Source organism: Cucurbita maxima, unplaced genomic scaffold (assembly GCF_002738345.1).
Source record: "Cucurbita maxima cultivar Rimu unplaced genomic scaffold, Cmax_1.0 Cma_Scf00015, whole genome shotgun sequence".
NCBI classification, from domain to species: domain Eukaryota; kingdom Viridiplantae; phylum Streptophyta; class Magnoliopsida; order Cucurbitales; family Cucurbitaceae; genus Cucurbita; species Cucurbita maxima.
In genome coordinates this window covers 3,570,334-3,587,038 of record NW_019272031.1, presented here as the reverse complement: position 1 = coordinate 3,587,038, position 16,705 = coordinate 3,570,334, and the positions used below count along the sequence as shown (strand labels likewise).

The 16,705-nt window shown below is 38.0% G+C and overlaps 3 protein-coding genes across 4 annotated transcripts; 2 read left to right on the top strand and 1 right to left on the bottom strand.

Moving 5' to 3' along the window:
* The first annotated feature begins 321 nt into the window (after positions 1 to 321).
* On the top strand, positions 322 to 6,776 carry LOC111490103 (bifunctional purine biosynthesis protein PurH-like). 2 transcript variants are annotated; one of them, XM_023138590.1, is made up of 13 exons: positions 322 to 494; positions 1,469 to 1,681; positions 1,811 to 1,934; positions 2,290 to 2,371; positions 2,607 to 2,703; positions 3,240 to 3,342; positions 3,472 to 3,605; positions 3,896 to 4,073; positions 4,280 to 4,434; positions 4,780 to 4,989; positions 5,616 to 5,963; positions 6,043 to 6,169; positions 6,365 to 6,776. In XM_023138590.1, exons 2-13 carry the CDS (start codon positions 1,571 to 1,573, stop codon positions 6,514 to 6,516), a joined length of 1,821 nt encoding a protein of 606 aa, XP_022994358.1. In that variant the 5' UTR covers positions 322 to 494; positions 1,469 to 1,570; the 3' UTR covers positions 6,517 to 6,776. The 2 variants fall into 2 exon arrangements, with proteins under 2 accessions (XP_022994358.1, XP_022994357.1); XM_023138589.1 differs by having other exon boundaries at positions 322 to 458; positions 1,466 to 1,681; positions 6,365 to 6,712.
* Positions 6,777 to 7,989: 1,213 nt separating this feature from the next.
* On the bottom strand, positions 7,990 to 9,893 carry LOC111490181 (50S ribosomal protein L7/L12-like). The gene is made up of 2 exons (XM_023138703.1): positions 9,698 to 9,893; positions 7,990 to 8,944 (listed from the first exon to the last, which is right to left on the bottom strand). Exon 2 carries the CDS (start codon positions 8,853 to 8,855, stop codon positions 8,220 to 8,222), a length of 636 nt encoding a protein of 211 aa, XP_022994471.1. The 5' UTR covers positions 8,856 to 8,944; positions 9,698 to 9,893; the 3' UTR covers positions 7,990 to 8,219.
* A 4,465-nt stretch (positions 9,894 to 14,358) lies between these two features.
* Positions 14,359 to 16,148, top strand: LOC111490171. The gene is made up of 3 exons (XM_023138686.1): positions 14,359 to 14,718; positions 15,372 to 15,446; positions 15,519 to 16,148. Exons 1-3 carry the CDS (start codon positions 14,521 to 14,523, stop codon positions 15,981 to 15,983), a joined length of 738 nt encoding a protein of 245 aa, XP_022994454.1. The 5' UTR covers positions 14,359 to 14,520; the 3' UTR covers positions 15,984 to 16,148.
* Positions 16,149 to 16,705: the final 557 nt, after the last annotated feature.

Genomic DNA, 16,705 nt, shown 5'->3' with positions numbered 1-16,705 from the left:
AAGTTATTAATTTTATTAGAGAGTTTTAAGGATATTTTTTAGATTATTTTTTATTTATTTATTGATTATTATTATTATTATTTGCTAATTTAGTCCTACAATTACCATCTAAAATATTATATGTATCATAATTCTAAAATATTTATATTTATCAAAAGTCTAAAATATTATATTGATCAAAATTCTAAAATATTATATTGATCAAAATTCTAAAATATTATATTTATCAAAATTCTAAAATATTATATTTATCAAAATTCTAAAATATTATATTTATTAAAATTTTGTGAGGCGCTTAGAAAAAGTTGCCATCTATAGGGCGCACCACTTAATTTATTGGCGGCGATAACCCTAAACCCTGCGCCTGCGGCCCCGCCATCATTCACAGTGGAGTGTGCGTATCGCTCTCCGACGAAGCGTTTCAATTTTTCAACGAGCGCGGCTAACGTACCCAGGATTAGATACTACTCTACTTTAGATTATTATATATCCAGGTTTGAAATTTGTTGTAATCTCTCATTTTCATTCACGGGCTTCTTATTTCTTTCGTTGAGACGCTTAGAGACATGAAATTTAACGCGGGCAGCTTCCTTGCATGTGTGAATAGTTTGTTATTTATTTACTGTGAGGATGAGGATTCGTCAGCTTGGATGTCACTGATAACGCTCTAATTGAGTATAAGGCTTGTTTATTTTAATCTGTTTGTGGGTTCTGAAACTGAATGTATTCCTGAATGAAACTGGTGCGGAATTGTGTGCTAGGAATTGAAAAATATTAATAATGAAGTAAACTAATTCCCAACTCGACTTGGGTTCATTAGTTTAAGTGCCCAGTTCTCATTTTGTTCATCTGTGTTCTGTTTGAAGTCAGAGAATAATTTCCCCCCTTTTTGGCACCCCTAACTTTCTGAATTCAGGGAACCATGGAACACGTTCTGTGTTGGTTTTCTTTTTGGTTCTTAGCTTTTCTTAGTTCTTACTCGACCTCAATCCTCATGTCCATATCAGTTATCTTTAGATGCTCTGGTTTTGTTATGATCTAAAGTGCCAAGTAGGTGCCATTCGAGGACAAACGAAACTCTCGATGTTATCTTTTCTTTGTTTTTTGTGTTTGTCTATTTGTATATGAACTATTGTTTGTAGGATAAGTTCGATTACTGGCTTGTCTCAGCTATTGTCGAAACTATTGGAACGATATTGAGCTTTAATGAGTCATTGGTCAAGGTTTAAATTGCTGATGATTTTGATGATCAATTCCATATTTGTAATGTATGGAAGGAAAAATATGTAATGCTCAAGCCCACCGCTAATCGATATTATCTTTTTTGGGTTTTCCTTTTCGGACTTTCCCTCAAGGTTTTTAAAACGCGTTTGTTGGGAATATTTCTGGGATGGGAATTACTGATTAAATGTTGGGTATAAATGTCAATCCACAGCTTACCAATGAGAGTTTTCTTGATATGTTCTAGTTAGTGGAAAGTAGACAAAGGAAGCACTAGCGGCTTGACAAGGCTGACGGGAGAAAAGAATTGGTATCAAGAAACCCACCGACAAAGGAAGAATTGATCGTGATGTTCAGCCCTGTTACTGCTCGTTCTCCTGCTACGCCTATCACTGCTATTTCATTTGGAGAACCTCGTGCTCGGTCCTTCCTTAAGGAAGCCACTCCTTCGCCTCTTCTTGTAATGTTCAATTCACCAATTTTTCTATTTTATTTTCTTTGAAGTGTTCGTACTAACAATCCCATATCGTGGGTTTCTTAATCTTCCTCTTATTAATTTTCTTTTTATCTAAACGTTGCCCCTAAGCAGTCTTTATTCACCCGTGCCTCCCTCCACGCCCACTCTGTGCCACGACCGTGCTCTACTCTCAAAGCCATGGCTGATGGTGAAGCCGTCACTCTTTCTCCAAAGATCACCGCTTCATCTCCTTCTGGTAGATTCCTCTTGTTTTTGTATATAGAACAATTATTATCGCGTGTTTTTCTATAGAAAGCTTTGAATTTTGACCGTATGTTGGTAGTGTGCTTTAGAGATGGATGTTAGTGGATAAGAGGTATAAAGAGAAGCTTTGTTTGTTTTCACTTGGGAGGAGTTGTAAATCTCTACAAAAGGGAAAGCTACTATCATTTATGAACTCAGAAGATTTCAAAATTCTCCTTGAGCTTAGATTTCGATTTTGCTTGTTTTATGACGTAAATTGACTCTTTGATTCATTTTTTCTTTTTAATAGGGACCTTTTCATAGTGAGTTGGTTGTATCAATTTGACAGTATCGGCTATTATGTTCAGTTTCAGGAAAGAAGCTAGCTCTGATATCCTTGTCAGACAAGAAAAATCTTGCATTTCTAGGAAATGGGCTTCAAGAATTAGGGTAAGCCCTTCAAGAATTATTATACAATTTTGTTTATGCTCTTTGCTTGATGATTTAATCTCTTTTGAAATTCCCAACATGCCATCTATACTGCCTTTTTTTTTTAAAAAAAAAATCTTAGTTCTAAGTTATGACACCATATGCTTTCTTCTTTGCACCTCTTTCCTCTAGAGTGTGCCTTAAGCTTGAACAACCTTGAATATTTTATCACGCCTCATATCATATAAAATTGCAGCTACACTATTGTTTCAACTGGAGGAACAGCATCTACATTGGAAACTTCTGGGGTAAGCGTTACTAAGGTGGAGGTGCTGACAAGTTTCCCTGAAATGGTATGCTGCCTTTTCTCATGTTTGTTCAGATTCTGAATGAAACAAGCTCCCTATTATTTTATGTTGTGCCCCGGAGAGGAGATTCGGGGCTGGATGCAGCGTTTTGGTCAGTTCACCATTTTGCTTAGGTTCAAGAAACTTATTTTAAATTATAGGTGGCATGAAAAATTGAAAGTGAACCTCCTCTATGTAGATTCTTGAATCCTTATTGTATAAAGTTAGAAGCTGATGCATTATATCTTTACATAATTAGATGCTCCCGTTCTTGTTTATGTTATTCTTACCATACATTTGTTGAATTGTTCTATTTTGTTTGCCTTTTCATTTTTATTCTTAATGAGGTGTAGACTTTGCTGACCATTTTTAATATGTAAATGCGTTTTTAGAGATTTTTTATTTTAAACCATTTAAGACATGTTTTGTCCAACATGTGGGAGTGGGTGGGTTTGCATGATTGGAGGGATTTGCATATGCCTGTTTTTTTTTTTTTTAATGATATAATCTATTTGGTGGAGTAATTTTGTCTGTGGTGGCAGCTTGATGGTCGTGTAAAAACTTTGCATCCTTCTATACATGGGGGTATTCTTGCTAGAAGAGACCAAAAGCATCATATGGACGCCCTTGATAAACATGGAATTGGTTAGTTTTATGTTAGTCTTCTATTTACCCTGTGATCCATCTCTGGAAGTCTTATGCTACTCCTAAATTTCATCTGCAAAGCATGATCTTAGTTTCTGCGTAATGTTTTCTGAAATAATTCCTCAACAGGCACATTTGATGTTGTCGTGGTAAACTTGTACCCGTTTTACGATAAAGTCACCTCATCTCAAAAAATAGACTTTGAAGATGGAATCGAGAACATTGACATTGGTGGCCCGGCCATGATCAGAGCTGCTGCGAAGGTAGGAAAATTCAGACCTCACTGTTTTTGACAATTAAATTGTATCTTGTAAACTTGGTCTAGATGCATATAAATTGTTCGAGCATTCACAGATTTATTTATTTATTTATTTATTTTATTTTATAAAATAAAATAAAAAAAGCAACAGACTACAAACTGGCTGAAAGACCATCTCTAATGTGTGTGTGTGTGTGTGTGCATACTATGCTCTTGAGAGCATGATAATCCCTTAGTTTAGATTAATTCAATTTCATGATGTGTATTAATATGTGCACTAACATGCATATGCAGAACCACAAGGATGTCTTAGTGGTCGTTGATACCGAAGACTATCCTGCACTGATTGATTTCTTGAAAGGAAATGAGGATGATCAACTATTTCGTAGAAAGCTTGCTTGGAAGGCATTTCAACATGTAGCTTCTTACGATTCTGCAGTCTCAGAATGGCTGTGGAAGCAGACTGTTGGAGGTAAATCCCCCTGTTTCATCTGCGCTAAATGCATAACCACTTGGATTGGTAAAAACTTATGCTATCATTTGGTTCCAGATAAAGTTCAGAGTATGCATTTGTAATAAACTATGAAGGGAAAAACATTTGTTTATTAGAACATTCGATATTATTGTGTTATTCTGGTGGAATATTAGATTAAAATAGTCCTCTGTGTTTGTTGGAAGATAAATTTCCTCCCAGCTTAACCGTGCCGCTTTCCCTCAAAAGTTCTCTTCGCTACGGTGAAAATCCTCATCAGAAGGCAGCCTTTTATGTTGATAAGAGTATCTCTGAAGTCAATACAGGTGGTATTGCAACAGCCATCCAACACCATGGGAAGGTGAGCAAGTATCCCTCTTCACAATTCATCTGTGGGTTCATCTTCGGATAGTATTTCTAAATTCAGAATGGTCGTACAGGTAACAATGTTTAAATTTCATGTTGAAGCCTTTTCTGTTGTCTGTTTTCCATGATGATCATGGAAAAGCTTCATTAGCTTAGCATCCAAACCATTATGCTTCTTCTAAGCATTCGCAAGGATTTACCATGATACATTTTTTAGGCTTTTATTGAAAGTCTTCATTCTTGCTCACAAGTTCCATAATCCGCCACATTACATTTCATTTATCTTTTACCTTGCATGGCATTCAAGTTTCAATTATGTGCAAACTTTTGTTGTGTGCAGGAGATGTCTTATAATAACTACTTAGATGCGGATGCAGCTTGGAATTGTGTGTCAGAGTTTAGGAATCCTACTTGTGTAGTTGTGAAACACACAAATCCATGTGGTGTAGCTTCACGTGATGATATTCTGGAAGCATATAGACTAGCTGTGAAGGCCGACCCCGTGAGTGCATTTGGTGGCATTGTAGCCTTCAACGTAGAAGTTGATGAGGTTAGTGTGTTTTATGTTAATTAAAGACGTTTGGACTTGAATCCATGAGATTTCTATGTTAACTTTTGGAGCAATTGATTCCAAGGTGCTGTGAGCCAGATCGAAACCTCCAGCTACCGAAACATCAAACTAACTTTTCGCCTTCCAAGATGTACTTATGCTTATGTTATGTTAGGATGTTTGTGTGAATCTCACATTGGTTGGAGAGGGAAACGAAACATTCCTTATAAGGGTGTGAAAACTTCTCCTTAGCGGACACGTTTTAAAACCTTGAGGTGAAGCCCGAAAGGAAAAGCCTAAAGAGGACAATATCTATTATTGGTGGGCTTGGGCTATTACAAATGGTATCGTAGCCAAACACCGAGCGGTGTGTCAGCGAGGACGTTGGGCCCACAAGGGGGGTGGATTGTGAGATCTCACATCGGTTGGAGAGGGGAACAAAGCATTCCTCATAAGGGTGTGGAAACCTCTCCCTAACGGGCACACTTTTAAACCTTAAGGGGAAGCTCATAAAGGAAAGTCCAAAGAGGACAATATCTAATAGGCTTGGGCTATTACGGTTTGATTGCTAATTAGATGAATGAAGAAGCTAAGTAGGGTTGATGCTTTATTTTTATTTCATTCAGGTCCTTGCAAGGGAAATTCGGGAGTTCAGAAGCCCTACAGATGGTGAAACACGGATGTTTTATGAGATTGTTGTTGCACCCAAGTACACAGAGAAGGGGCTTGAGATCTTGCGTGGGAAATCAAAGACTCTGCGAATTCTTGAGGCAAACAAAAATGAGAAAGGAAAACTCTCACTCAGGCAAGTTGGTGGGGGGTGGTTAGCACAAGATTCCGACGACTTGGTTCCCCTAGATATACAATTTAACGTAGTTTCTGGAAAGGCCCCTCAAGAGAGCGAGCTTCAAGATGCAGAGTTTGCATGGTTGTGCGTCAAGCATGTCAAGAGCAATGCCATTGTTATAGCAAAGGTTGGTATTTTCTAACTAAAATTTTCTCGACACGTTTGGATCCCGTTGGGAAATTTCTCATTCCTGTCTATTTTCTCAGAATAACTGTATGTTGGGTATGGGAAGCGGGCAACCAAATCGTCTTGAAAGTTTGAGGATAGCCTTGAGGAAAGCTGGGGACGAGGTCAAAGGAGCTGCTTTGGCTAGTGATGCATTCTTCCCATTTGGTAAGCTGGGGACGAGGTCGAAGTCACTAACGTGCATATGAAAATGAACCTTTTTTAACTTTATATGTCTGAAATACTTCAAAATTTCGCCTGCTCTGACACGGAATGTGTTGTGACCGTTGCAATCTCTTTAGTAGTCATCTTGTTATTGTGACAATGCTTCTGAAACTCATCTTATCATACAATTTTTGGCAGCTTGGAATGATGCAGTGGAAGAAGCATGCCAGAGTGGAGTAGGTGTTATTGCAGAGCCCGGGGGCAGCATTCGAGATCCCGATGCTATCGACTGCTGCAACAAGTATGGCGTGTCCCTCGTCTTCACCAACGTGAGGCATTTCAGGCATTGACGATGCTCGTTAGCCCTGCCTGCTTATCCTTCAGCTCCTGAAAGATCTTAAGCTTGGTTTTGACACCACAGAATATGAAGATTTTCTTAATAAAGAGATTGGCGTGGTTGTAAAATAGGTTAACATGTATCCTATAACTTTACAATAAAAAACGCCTCTGAATTATCTTGGAAGTATGTTCCTTTTCAATCCCCAACTGAATGAATCTAGTTGGATGCCCTTTCTCTTTATTCATGTTTTTAACAGTGGTTTGATACACAGTAATCTGAATTTAGCCTATCAAGTGTTAAAGTTGCAGAGCCCTAAAACTAATCAGTGCTGTTATGGGAGGTAAAGAAACAGTTAAAAATTATCCAACCTGAATGGTATCCAACCTGAAAAAAGATTTACATCCTCATCATATAATGTATTCTTGTTTATTTTCATACCGGCCTGTTTGTTGGCCACGCCAAGGATCTTAGTGATGTCTATTAGATTATTATCGTTGTGGATGTGTTGGAGGTGGCACGCTTATCGGTCTGACCACACCTAAGATCTCAGTGATATCTATCAGATTGTCGTTGTGGCTGTGTTGGAGGTGTTCTTTCCACACTCGTTGCATTTAAGCCTATCGTCCTATGGCATGACCACACCAAGGATCTCAGTGATATCTGTCAGATTGTCGTTGTGGCTGTGTTGGAGGTGTTCTTCCCACACTCGTTGCATTTAGGCCTATCGTCCTATGGCATGACCACACCAAGGATCTCAGTGATATCTATCAGATTGTCGTTGTGGCTGTGTTGGAGGTGTTCTTCCCACACTCGTTGCATTTAGGCCTATCGTCCTATGGCATGACCACACCAAGGATCTCAGGTGTTCTTCCCACACTCGTTGCATTTAGGCCTATCGTCCTATGGCATGACCACACCAAGGATCTCAGTGATATCTATCAGATTGTCGTTGTGGCTGTGTTGGAGGTGTTCTTCCCACACTCGTTGTATTTAGGCCTATCGTCCTATGGCATGACCTCACCAAGGATCTCAGTGATATCTATCAGATTGTCGTTGTGGCTGTGTTGGAGGTGTTCGTCCCACACTCGTTGTATTTAGGCCTATCGTCCTATGGCATGACCACACCAAGGATCTCAGTGATATCTATCAGATTGTCGTTGTGGTTGTGGTGGTGTTCTTTCCACACTCGTTGTATTTATGCCTATCGTCCTGTGGCCTGTTTGGTCATGTTTGTTGACCACGCCTATGATCTCTTGCCAGATCGTCATTGTTGCTGTGTTGTCATTGCGTTTGTGTTGGAGGTGGATCGTAATGATGATCAATTTGGTCAAAGCATCGCTTTTGTCAAAGTGTTGCAAGCAGAGGAAGCCACGTGGGACAAGAAGATGAAGAAGGAGAAATACTCAGAGCTATGTAATGTAACGGTTTGGAATTGAGAAAAAAGTTGAAATAAAAGAAACAACATAGCAAATTCGTCTTAATCTTAAAACCAAGTCGGATTCATCAACTAACAAGATTCAAGAATCGCTCGAGTTCTGGAAAAAAGGCCCTAAGAATACATTAGAAGGAAAAACAGCACTTCAGGTATAAGTTGGTATTGAGACAGAAGAACCAAAGATTATGGTTCAAGAGATGGCCATTTAGCGAGAAAATCATGATATTATTATAAGAAACATGAGTCCAAATAAGCAATGGATGAACGAAAGCATACATTCATTCCAAGATGACTTTTGCACCGAGTGCCTTCATCTTTTCAATCAATTGTTCACCCTCTTCCTTTGACAATCCCTTCTTCAACACTGATGGCGTTTTCTCCACTAGATCCTTTGCTTCTTTAAGCCCTAAATCCGTGAAACTTCTTACCTCCTTTATAATTTTAATCTTCGCAGCTGCTTCGTAAGACTCTAATTTCAATTCATAAACAGTCTTTTCTGGCTTCTTCACCTCTTTGGCAGCTGCTGCTGATGCCTTCATACCCATACCAGCTAATCCGGCAGCTCCTGGTTTCATAACTCCAACCACTGGCATGTCTGTCATTCCTAATTTTTTCCTCAAAATGGAAGATAATTCAGCAACTTCAACTAATGTGAGTCCTGATATTTCATCCACAAGCCTAAAAACACGATCAGTTGGAGGACTGCGATGCTGTGTTGGATCAAAATTTGCTGGATCGTAATCAGCTGGAAGCCTTCTCTGGTCAATTTCCACTTCCTCCTCTTCCTCCTCTATCCAAGCAGGTTGAGCGTAATTTCTATGTAATCCATTTAAGTTGAAGGCAGCCACAGGGGAACGAACGATGTTTGTAAACACACCGGGTAGGAGATGCCTTGTTCTTAAAACTAAGTGCATTTCTCAAGTTGTTAATGAACTTTCCCCCTAAGGTAGCAAGTTATTTAGTACAAACCCATTTTTGGCTTCCGTAAGGGCAATTCAGTGGCCTGGATAGAAAAAGAACAATTTCAGTCAATACACCAATCAACATTTGCACGTACTGAGAAGGGAGAACCATAGACTAGATGTCAGTCAAGAAGAAAAATACATTTTTCCCCGCCCCAAGGCTCAGATCTTTGTAGACATCAAGAATTTTTCGCATTAAGTTCACCCAAAGATTCAAACATGCGACATCTAGGTCGGTTTTACTCACATTGTGGCCCTTAACCAAAAGGGCTTCCCCTTAGAGAATCAAGAAGACAATTAATTTGAGTTCCTTTAGGCCTTCAGATACACGTAAGGTTTTCAACAAATTATCCAGCAAAATGACCAGAAAAACTGCACTATACAACTTCACAATTTTAGCTCAATTAAATTTACATAAGTTTAGTTCGACAAAAGCTCACAGATAGAATATGCGGAACATTACTTCGTTTATATATAACGAGTGAGTTTTCTCCATTTTTCCACTAGGAAAAAATGAAGGTCTAATTAATATCAGAACCAATATTTCTACTATATCAGATATGAAGTATTCGAAGAACACAAATCAAAGCTAAACATTGCATAACAAGCAAATTTAAACAGAGAAATGCCATCAAACCTTCTTTCTCAACTAAAATCGATATCCTACAATGCGATAAATCAAATAGTCCATTCAACCAGTGTAAAACAAAACGTTCAAGAAGACTGAATCGAAGGTAAATTTATCTTAACACCAATCGAATAACAGAGTTGCAGAAAGCACAACTGATATAAACCTTGCGCCTATGAGATGAGAATTAAGCTCTGAGCAAGGTAGACTGAAAGGCGCAGCCGAAATGAGAGCGAGGCGCTGAGGGAGGTGAAGATCGGTGGACTGGCGACGTTGATGACTGAAGAAGCTTCAATCTTGACCAGAAAAAGGAGGTGAGTAAGCTCCGGACGAACACTGCTGCAGATCAATGGGCAATTAGGGCTCCCATTTCTTTTTTTTCTTTTTTATTAATTTTAATATTTTTAGAATGAAAGAGACGTGGGCTAAGTGGGCTGGGCCTAGACAATAACGGTGGGCCCATTAATGACCTTTTGTGTGGGCTAGCACAAGCCCAACTCTAAGCCCAACCGAAATACACTTGGCTATTTCCTATTACTCGCAAATCTGATGTTCCTGCTGTGGTTAATGTTTTAGACCATTGGTTGAGACTCTTTTATCATCTTTAACTTAAATATGGTGAGGGAGAGTTGTTTGATTGTGTTTGTCTATGCACGGGCGAGCGGTCCGGTGTTTGAGCCCGTTGGTCAGACCACAACAACTTCACTTATTAGATTAGTATTAACCGACTATACCAAAAATTAAATGGGATAATAAAAAAATCAAGTCGTTACATCTTGATAATGTTGCACGTTAATTCACCAAATAAACATTTTTGTATACTAATGTTGCGTTAATTCTTCCCGTTAATGTTCATGATTGAGCACAAACACTTTGTTTGCTCGACTCGGCTTAGTTCATAGTGAGATTGTTGTTCATACGTATTTACATTTATCTCTTTCATTTCTTATATGGGTCACGATGTCAAAATGCGTTCACAACCTATCGTTGTTGACACTCAATACCATGAATTGAGTTTAACGCCTACCAAGTGTTCTTTGGAGCCTAAACCAATTAAACACGTCCAAATTTAGCCATATGTATGGTATAATTCTTTTGCATCAATATTCAAGGGAAACAAAATATTTCTTATAACTATGTCAAAATTTCTCCGTAACAGACGCGTTTTAAAACCGTAAGACTAATGACTATACGTAATAGGTTAAAGCGGACAATATCTACAAGTAATGAGATTGTACTATTAAAAACGATATTAGAGCCAGACGCTGGCTTCCAAGGGAGAAGATAGTGAGATCCCACATCGGTTAGAGATGAGATAAACATTTCTTATAAGGTGTGGAAACCTCTCCGTAGCAAACACGTTTTAAAACCGTGAGGCTAACGACTATACGTAACGGGCTAAAGGTATCAAAGCTAGACACCGGGCGTTGCGTGCCAATGAGGATGCTGGGGCACCAAAGGGGTGGATATGAGATCCCATGTCGATTGGAAATGGGAACGAAACATTCCTTATAAGGGTACGAAAACCTCTCGTAAATGAGTGTTATCTGTTGGATGATGAAAGTCTCACATCGGTTAATTTAGGGAATGGTCATGGGTTTATAATCTAAGAATACACTCTTCATTGGTATGAGGCCTTTTGGGGAAGCTCAAAACAAAGACATGAGAGCTTATGCTCAAAGTGGACAATATCATACCATTGTGGAGAGTCGTGTTTATCTATCATGGTATTAGCGTGCCAATAGATTGGCAAATCCTTGAATGTCGAACAAAGGTTAAGCCTCCTTGAAGGTACGAAGGCAGTAAAAAATGACTAAGACTCCAAAGGAGTCAAGCCTCGTTGGATGATGAAAGTCCCACATCGGTTAATTTAGGGAATGGTCATGGGTTTATAATATCATACCATTGTGGAGATTTGGGAAAGCCCAAAGCAAAGCCATGAGAGCTTATACTCAAAGTGGACAATATCATACCATTGTGGAAAGTTGTGTTCGTCTATCATTATCAATGACATGAAACCCTTATTTAAATTGCTAAGTAAGAGTCGTAAACGAATGTTATCAATCACGAGATCTTGAACTCACCATCTTAGTTTCTGAAACCAAGTACGTCAAACATGTCTGAACTCAACTCATCTCATCTCGACATCGTGGGCAGTTGTTACGAGACTTGTGTGTTCATCATTTACCGATTATGAAAGATTCTTACAAAGATTAAAGCATTGATATAGTTTAATAGAATGATACGTAATAGCTACAGATTTTTATATATTAAAAAACGTAGAGAATCTGAAGTCGGCAATTCCAAGCAGGGTGGGCTCATCTTCCAAAAAATGTTAGACAACATCACTACAATTAGGTGTTATTGATTCAACCGATGTGCATCAATTTACGTTGAACTTTAGCAAATCGATGAGCTTAAACCAGGGAATAACAAGGCACCCTATGCACCTTCCACTTTCCACATGTAATGATGTCGGTTTAACCTCGGTAGATCCACATCGAACTCGGAGGTGATTCATCGTTTAGACAAAGAAACGGGAGAGAGAGTAACAAACATTTTTTTATCTAGGACTCGGAACGGAATTATATTACTCATCTCGTTAACGCTCCGTCCTACTCCTCATCGATTACTCAATTCACCAGAATTAGCACTAACATCGATAATTTACTCTCGAAACCCGTCATAAAACCAAAACTTTTTCATATACTCAATGATTTATTAATAAATATTATATTCAAAAATGAAAGAAATTTTGCGATAAATAAAATAGGTAACGGCTTTGAAAATGAATAGTTATTTAATTCCGCTCAACTAGAGTTGGTTTTGAAAATGTCAAATTTGAAATGAGTTAGATTTATTTCATCGACATATATTAGATTAGTTATGTATCACTGAACGTACATATTATAGGTAGATTAGTTATTTAATATTTGGTGTACGTATGGTCGTGGAAGATGTTATAAAAGACTGTAAATGATCGTTTATTAAGAGACTTCAAATCAACTTAAGAAGAGTAAACAATTAAAACATATTTTTCTCGATAAAAGGATTCAAATTATCAATTATTCGATATTATTGAACTAAAAAATGATGTAAACGAAGAAATTTAAATATTATGTCATAATTTTTTTTTACTTAATTTGAAAAAATTAGTGACATGTATTTAATTTAAAAGAATTAAATACTTAATAGAAAATTAATGATGATAAAAATGTAATATTTGAAATTATGATAAAATAAAATAAAAAATTATAATATTTTGAAATAATTATTTAAATAATTTGAAAAATGGACACATCAGATCGCAGGTGAAGGATGACACGTGGGCTTTGGACTTTCGAGGTAAATTGCCTTTGTAATTTGTGCTTAAAATTCTTAATTACTATTATTCTGTGATTAATATTATTTTAAATAAATAAATAAATAAATAACCGTACACCTGTTTATGCCTTTTGCATTTTTTGACATATTTACTTGTTTTTTTCGAGGAATTATTTCCCAAACCCAAAAATAACTCCTCCTCTATTTATTATTATTAATTAATTAATTTTTTATTTATTTATGTTAGGAGTAATTTTGAATTCAAAGAATAAAAAATTTAAACAACTCAACTACAAATTCCCTTCTTGGCCTCGACAAAGGGCTAGGGCTGAGGTTTTGGTCGAGTCAACGACTTATAGAATCATTGTCATACGTGCTTCGGACTTTTGGAACATCCATTAGGTCTAAATGGTTTATTTCTGAACGTAATTAATTTCCCTTCTTTGGCCTCGATAAATGGTTAGTGGCTAAGGCTAAGGTAATGGTTGAGTCTGTTGGATGATGAAAGTTCCACATCAGCTAATTTAGGGAATGATCATGGGTTTATAAGTGAGGAATACTAACTCCATTGGTTTGAGGCCTTTTGGGAAGCCCAAAGCAAAGCCATGAGAACTTATGCTCAAAGTAGACAATATCATACCATTGTGGAGAGTCGTGTTCGTCTAACATGATATCAAAACCATGCCCTAAACTTAGCCGTGCCAATAGATTGACAAATCCTCGAATGTCGAACAAAGGACCCCAAAAAGAAAAAAGGAGTCAAGCCTCCTCGAAGGTACGAAGGCACAGTAAAAAATGACTAAGACTCCAAAGGAGTCGAGCCTCGATTAAGGGGATGCGTGCTTTGTTCGAGGGGGGGTGTTGGATGATGAAAGTCCCACATTGGCTAATTTAGGGAATGATCATGAGTTTATAAGTGATGAGAGCTTAATTTAGGAAATGAATGATATGAGGCCTTTTAGGAAGCCCAAAGCAAAGCCTCTCTCAAAGTAAACAATATCATACCATTGTGAAGAGTCGTGTTCGTCTAGCTCCTACAGGGTCGTTGTGATTGCAAACTTCAAACTCATAGAATCTTCGTTTGATCTAGTTGGTTCGGTTTTAACCTAATTTATAGAGGAAGGTATTAAGGGGAAGAAAAAATCATAAGTCCATTTTCAGCATAAGCTCTTACGATTCTATGATTATTTTCTAAATTAGTGGACGTGAGACTTTTATTGTCTGGGTTGTATAATGAAATTAGGAAAAACGGCACCGTAATGAAAACCTGACCGTCTTGGGTTGCTAAAGCCTAAAGCCTCTGCAAAACCACAGAGAAAGTATAGTATTAAGCAGAAAAAGCATAGGTTATTGGCGGGCAGTATACCGCCATTAACACAACTCCCCAAGCTCCCATTTTATTTTTTATCCCTTTTATTCTGTAATAAACGACAAGGCGTCGAGGGAGAAACCCTGCTTCACTCCTCACCTCACCACCATTAAAGCGACACCAACAAACAACTTTGAAATCACACACACTCCCAAACAAACCAAAAAAAAACCCCAAAACCCTCTTGAATTCTTCTAACAACAAACAAATCTCCCTTCTCCACTCTTCAATTTGAATCAAAACCAAACGGATATGACCAAAACTAGCTGTGTTCTTGCTTGGACATCGCCCACGTGATGATCATCAACCATTGTGGCGCTGCCATGGCCGCCAAGCCTGCATGGCTTCAGGCCCTTATGGCCGAGACCTTCTTTGGCACTTGCTTGCTTCATGAAAACCGCCGTAAGTCCGAGAAGAATGTGTTTTGCTTGCATTGTTGTCTTAGTATTTGCCCTCACTGCCTCTCTTCTCACCGTGCTCATCCTCTTCTTCAGGTATTCATCCATTAAATTTTGTTCTTGATTTTTCATGGGTTTTTCACTAATTTTAATGGGGTTTTCGCTATTTTTAATGGGTTTTCGCTAATTTGTTCTTTTTTTGGGGGAGGAAACTTATCCAACTTTTGAGATTTGGTTGGGTTCCTATTCGTGGATGACTCCATTTTTATCCAATCTTCCTGCCAGAGCTCTCTCAGTTGTTGCTTTCGCTCAATTTTTGTCCGTAAAAAATCACGACTCTCCATATAAGCTTTCCTGAGTTTTTGCTTTTGATTTTCCTAAAAAGGTTCGATAACATTAGAGATATATTTTTTACTTTGATCAACCCCACCCTTAGCCAAGGTGGGACAGAATTTTTTTATCTATTAGTGACGACTCTCCACAATGATATGATATTGTCATCTTTTAGCTCCATTCACTTCGAAGGTCTTATACTAATGGACATCAATTAGACACCCTCCCACTAAACTTTTGTCGGATAGGAACCATAACTCTCCACTTCAACTATAAGCCCTCATAATTTTACTTTAAATTACCCAAAAACTCTTGTACGCACTTTCATGATCAACTTCAAGAATTGTTTACTAATTTTGAGATTGAAGTCATGGTTAACAACGGATTAAACAAAATGGTGGGTTTGGTTTCATCAGGTTAGACGATACGTTTACCACGATGTAATTCGATTGGGCGATCTCGAAAAGCTCATAGACTGTTCCCATATTCAGGTAAATTGATTTCCAAACCAAATTTAACAAACTGGGTTGTGATAATTAAGCCTAAAGTTCCAATCTTTGCAGCCCTACACCATAAACGGAGCCAAAGTGATATTCTTGAATTACAGGCCGCAATCACGGCCATGCAAACAAGGGTCATCAAACGCTTGCTTCACCTGCGACAGAATTCTCCAAGAACCCTTCCATTTTTGCTCTCTTTCTTGCAAAGTGGATCACATGGTGTTCCAAGGCCAAGATTTATGCGAGATCCTCCACAGGTTCGACGAGTCCGATTTCTCTTACTCCCAATTCGAAGGCCTTCGAATGGACGGCCTGGAGGGAATCGATGATGACAGCGGCGGAGGCGGACAAATGACACCGAATTCCATGGTGGAAGAACCACCGCAGTTCAACAAAGCCTCGTCATGCTCCGAGGGTACTCATATCTTTAAAAGAAAGAACAAAGGCACTGATTTTCTTCCCGCCGGCATCGTTTTGTCGCTCAGTAGTAGAAGGAAGGGCGCCCCTCAAAGGGCGCCGCTTTCTTGAGGGCGGAATTTGGGTTCTTATTAATGAACAATTTTTGAAAATGAAATGAATAATTTGTTGTCGGCGTTTGGGTTTTCCGGTAAGGGTTTGGCAAGTGAATTACACGGCGGTGGGCGGTGGGTGGTTGTGATCGGAGTGTTTCCGGTGGGGTATATTTCTATTTAGACTCACCAATTTTGTGTTAATTCGTGTAATTTATTGGAACTTGCACGTAAATTATATATTATCCGTTGGATTGTTGTTTATTTTGTGCTCTATTTTTTGTGTTGTGTTGGGAGCTGGGTTGTCTTTATTTCTTAATTTTCCATCTTTTTATTTTCTATTTAATGAAATAAAGACACTAACGAATGAGAACAAAACATATTAAAATGATTCGTGTTAGGGTCATGAAATATAACTTAAACTCACTGTTAGTATATATTATCCTCTTTGAACTTTCTATTTCAGATTTTTCCTTACGATTTTAAAATTCGTATGTTAGGGAGAGTCCTCTCAACTAGATGTATGATCTCACAATTCACCTATTGGAAGCTAATGTCCTCGCAAACATACTAACTGGTGACTAGTTTTGATACCATTTGTAAAAATCTAAATCTACTAGTAGATATTGTTTTTTTTAGATTTTCAATTCAGACAAGAAAATAAAATCATAAGAGGAAGTCGAAACGACTATCTTTTAGTTGTGGGCTTGAGCCATTATATACAGTGTCAAATGTAGATTC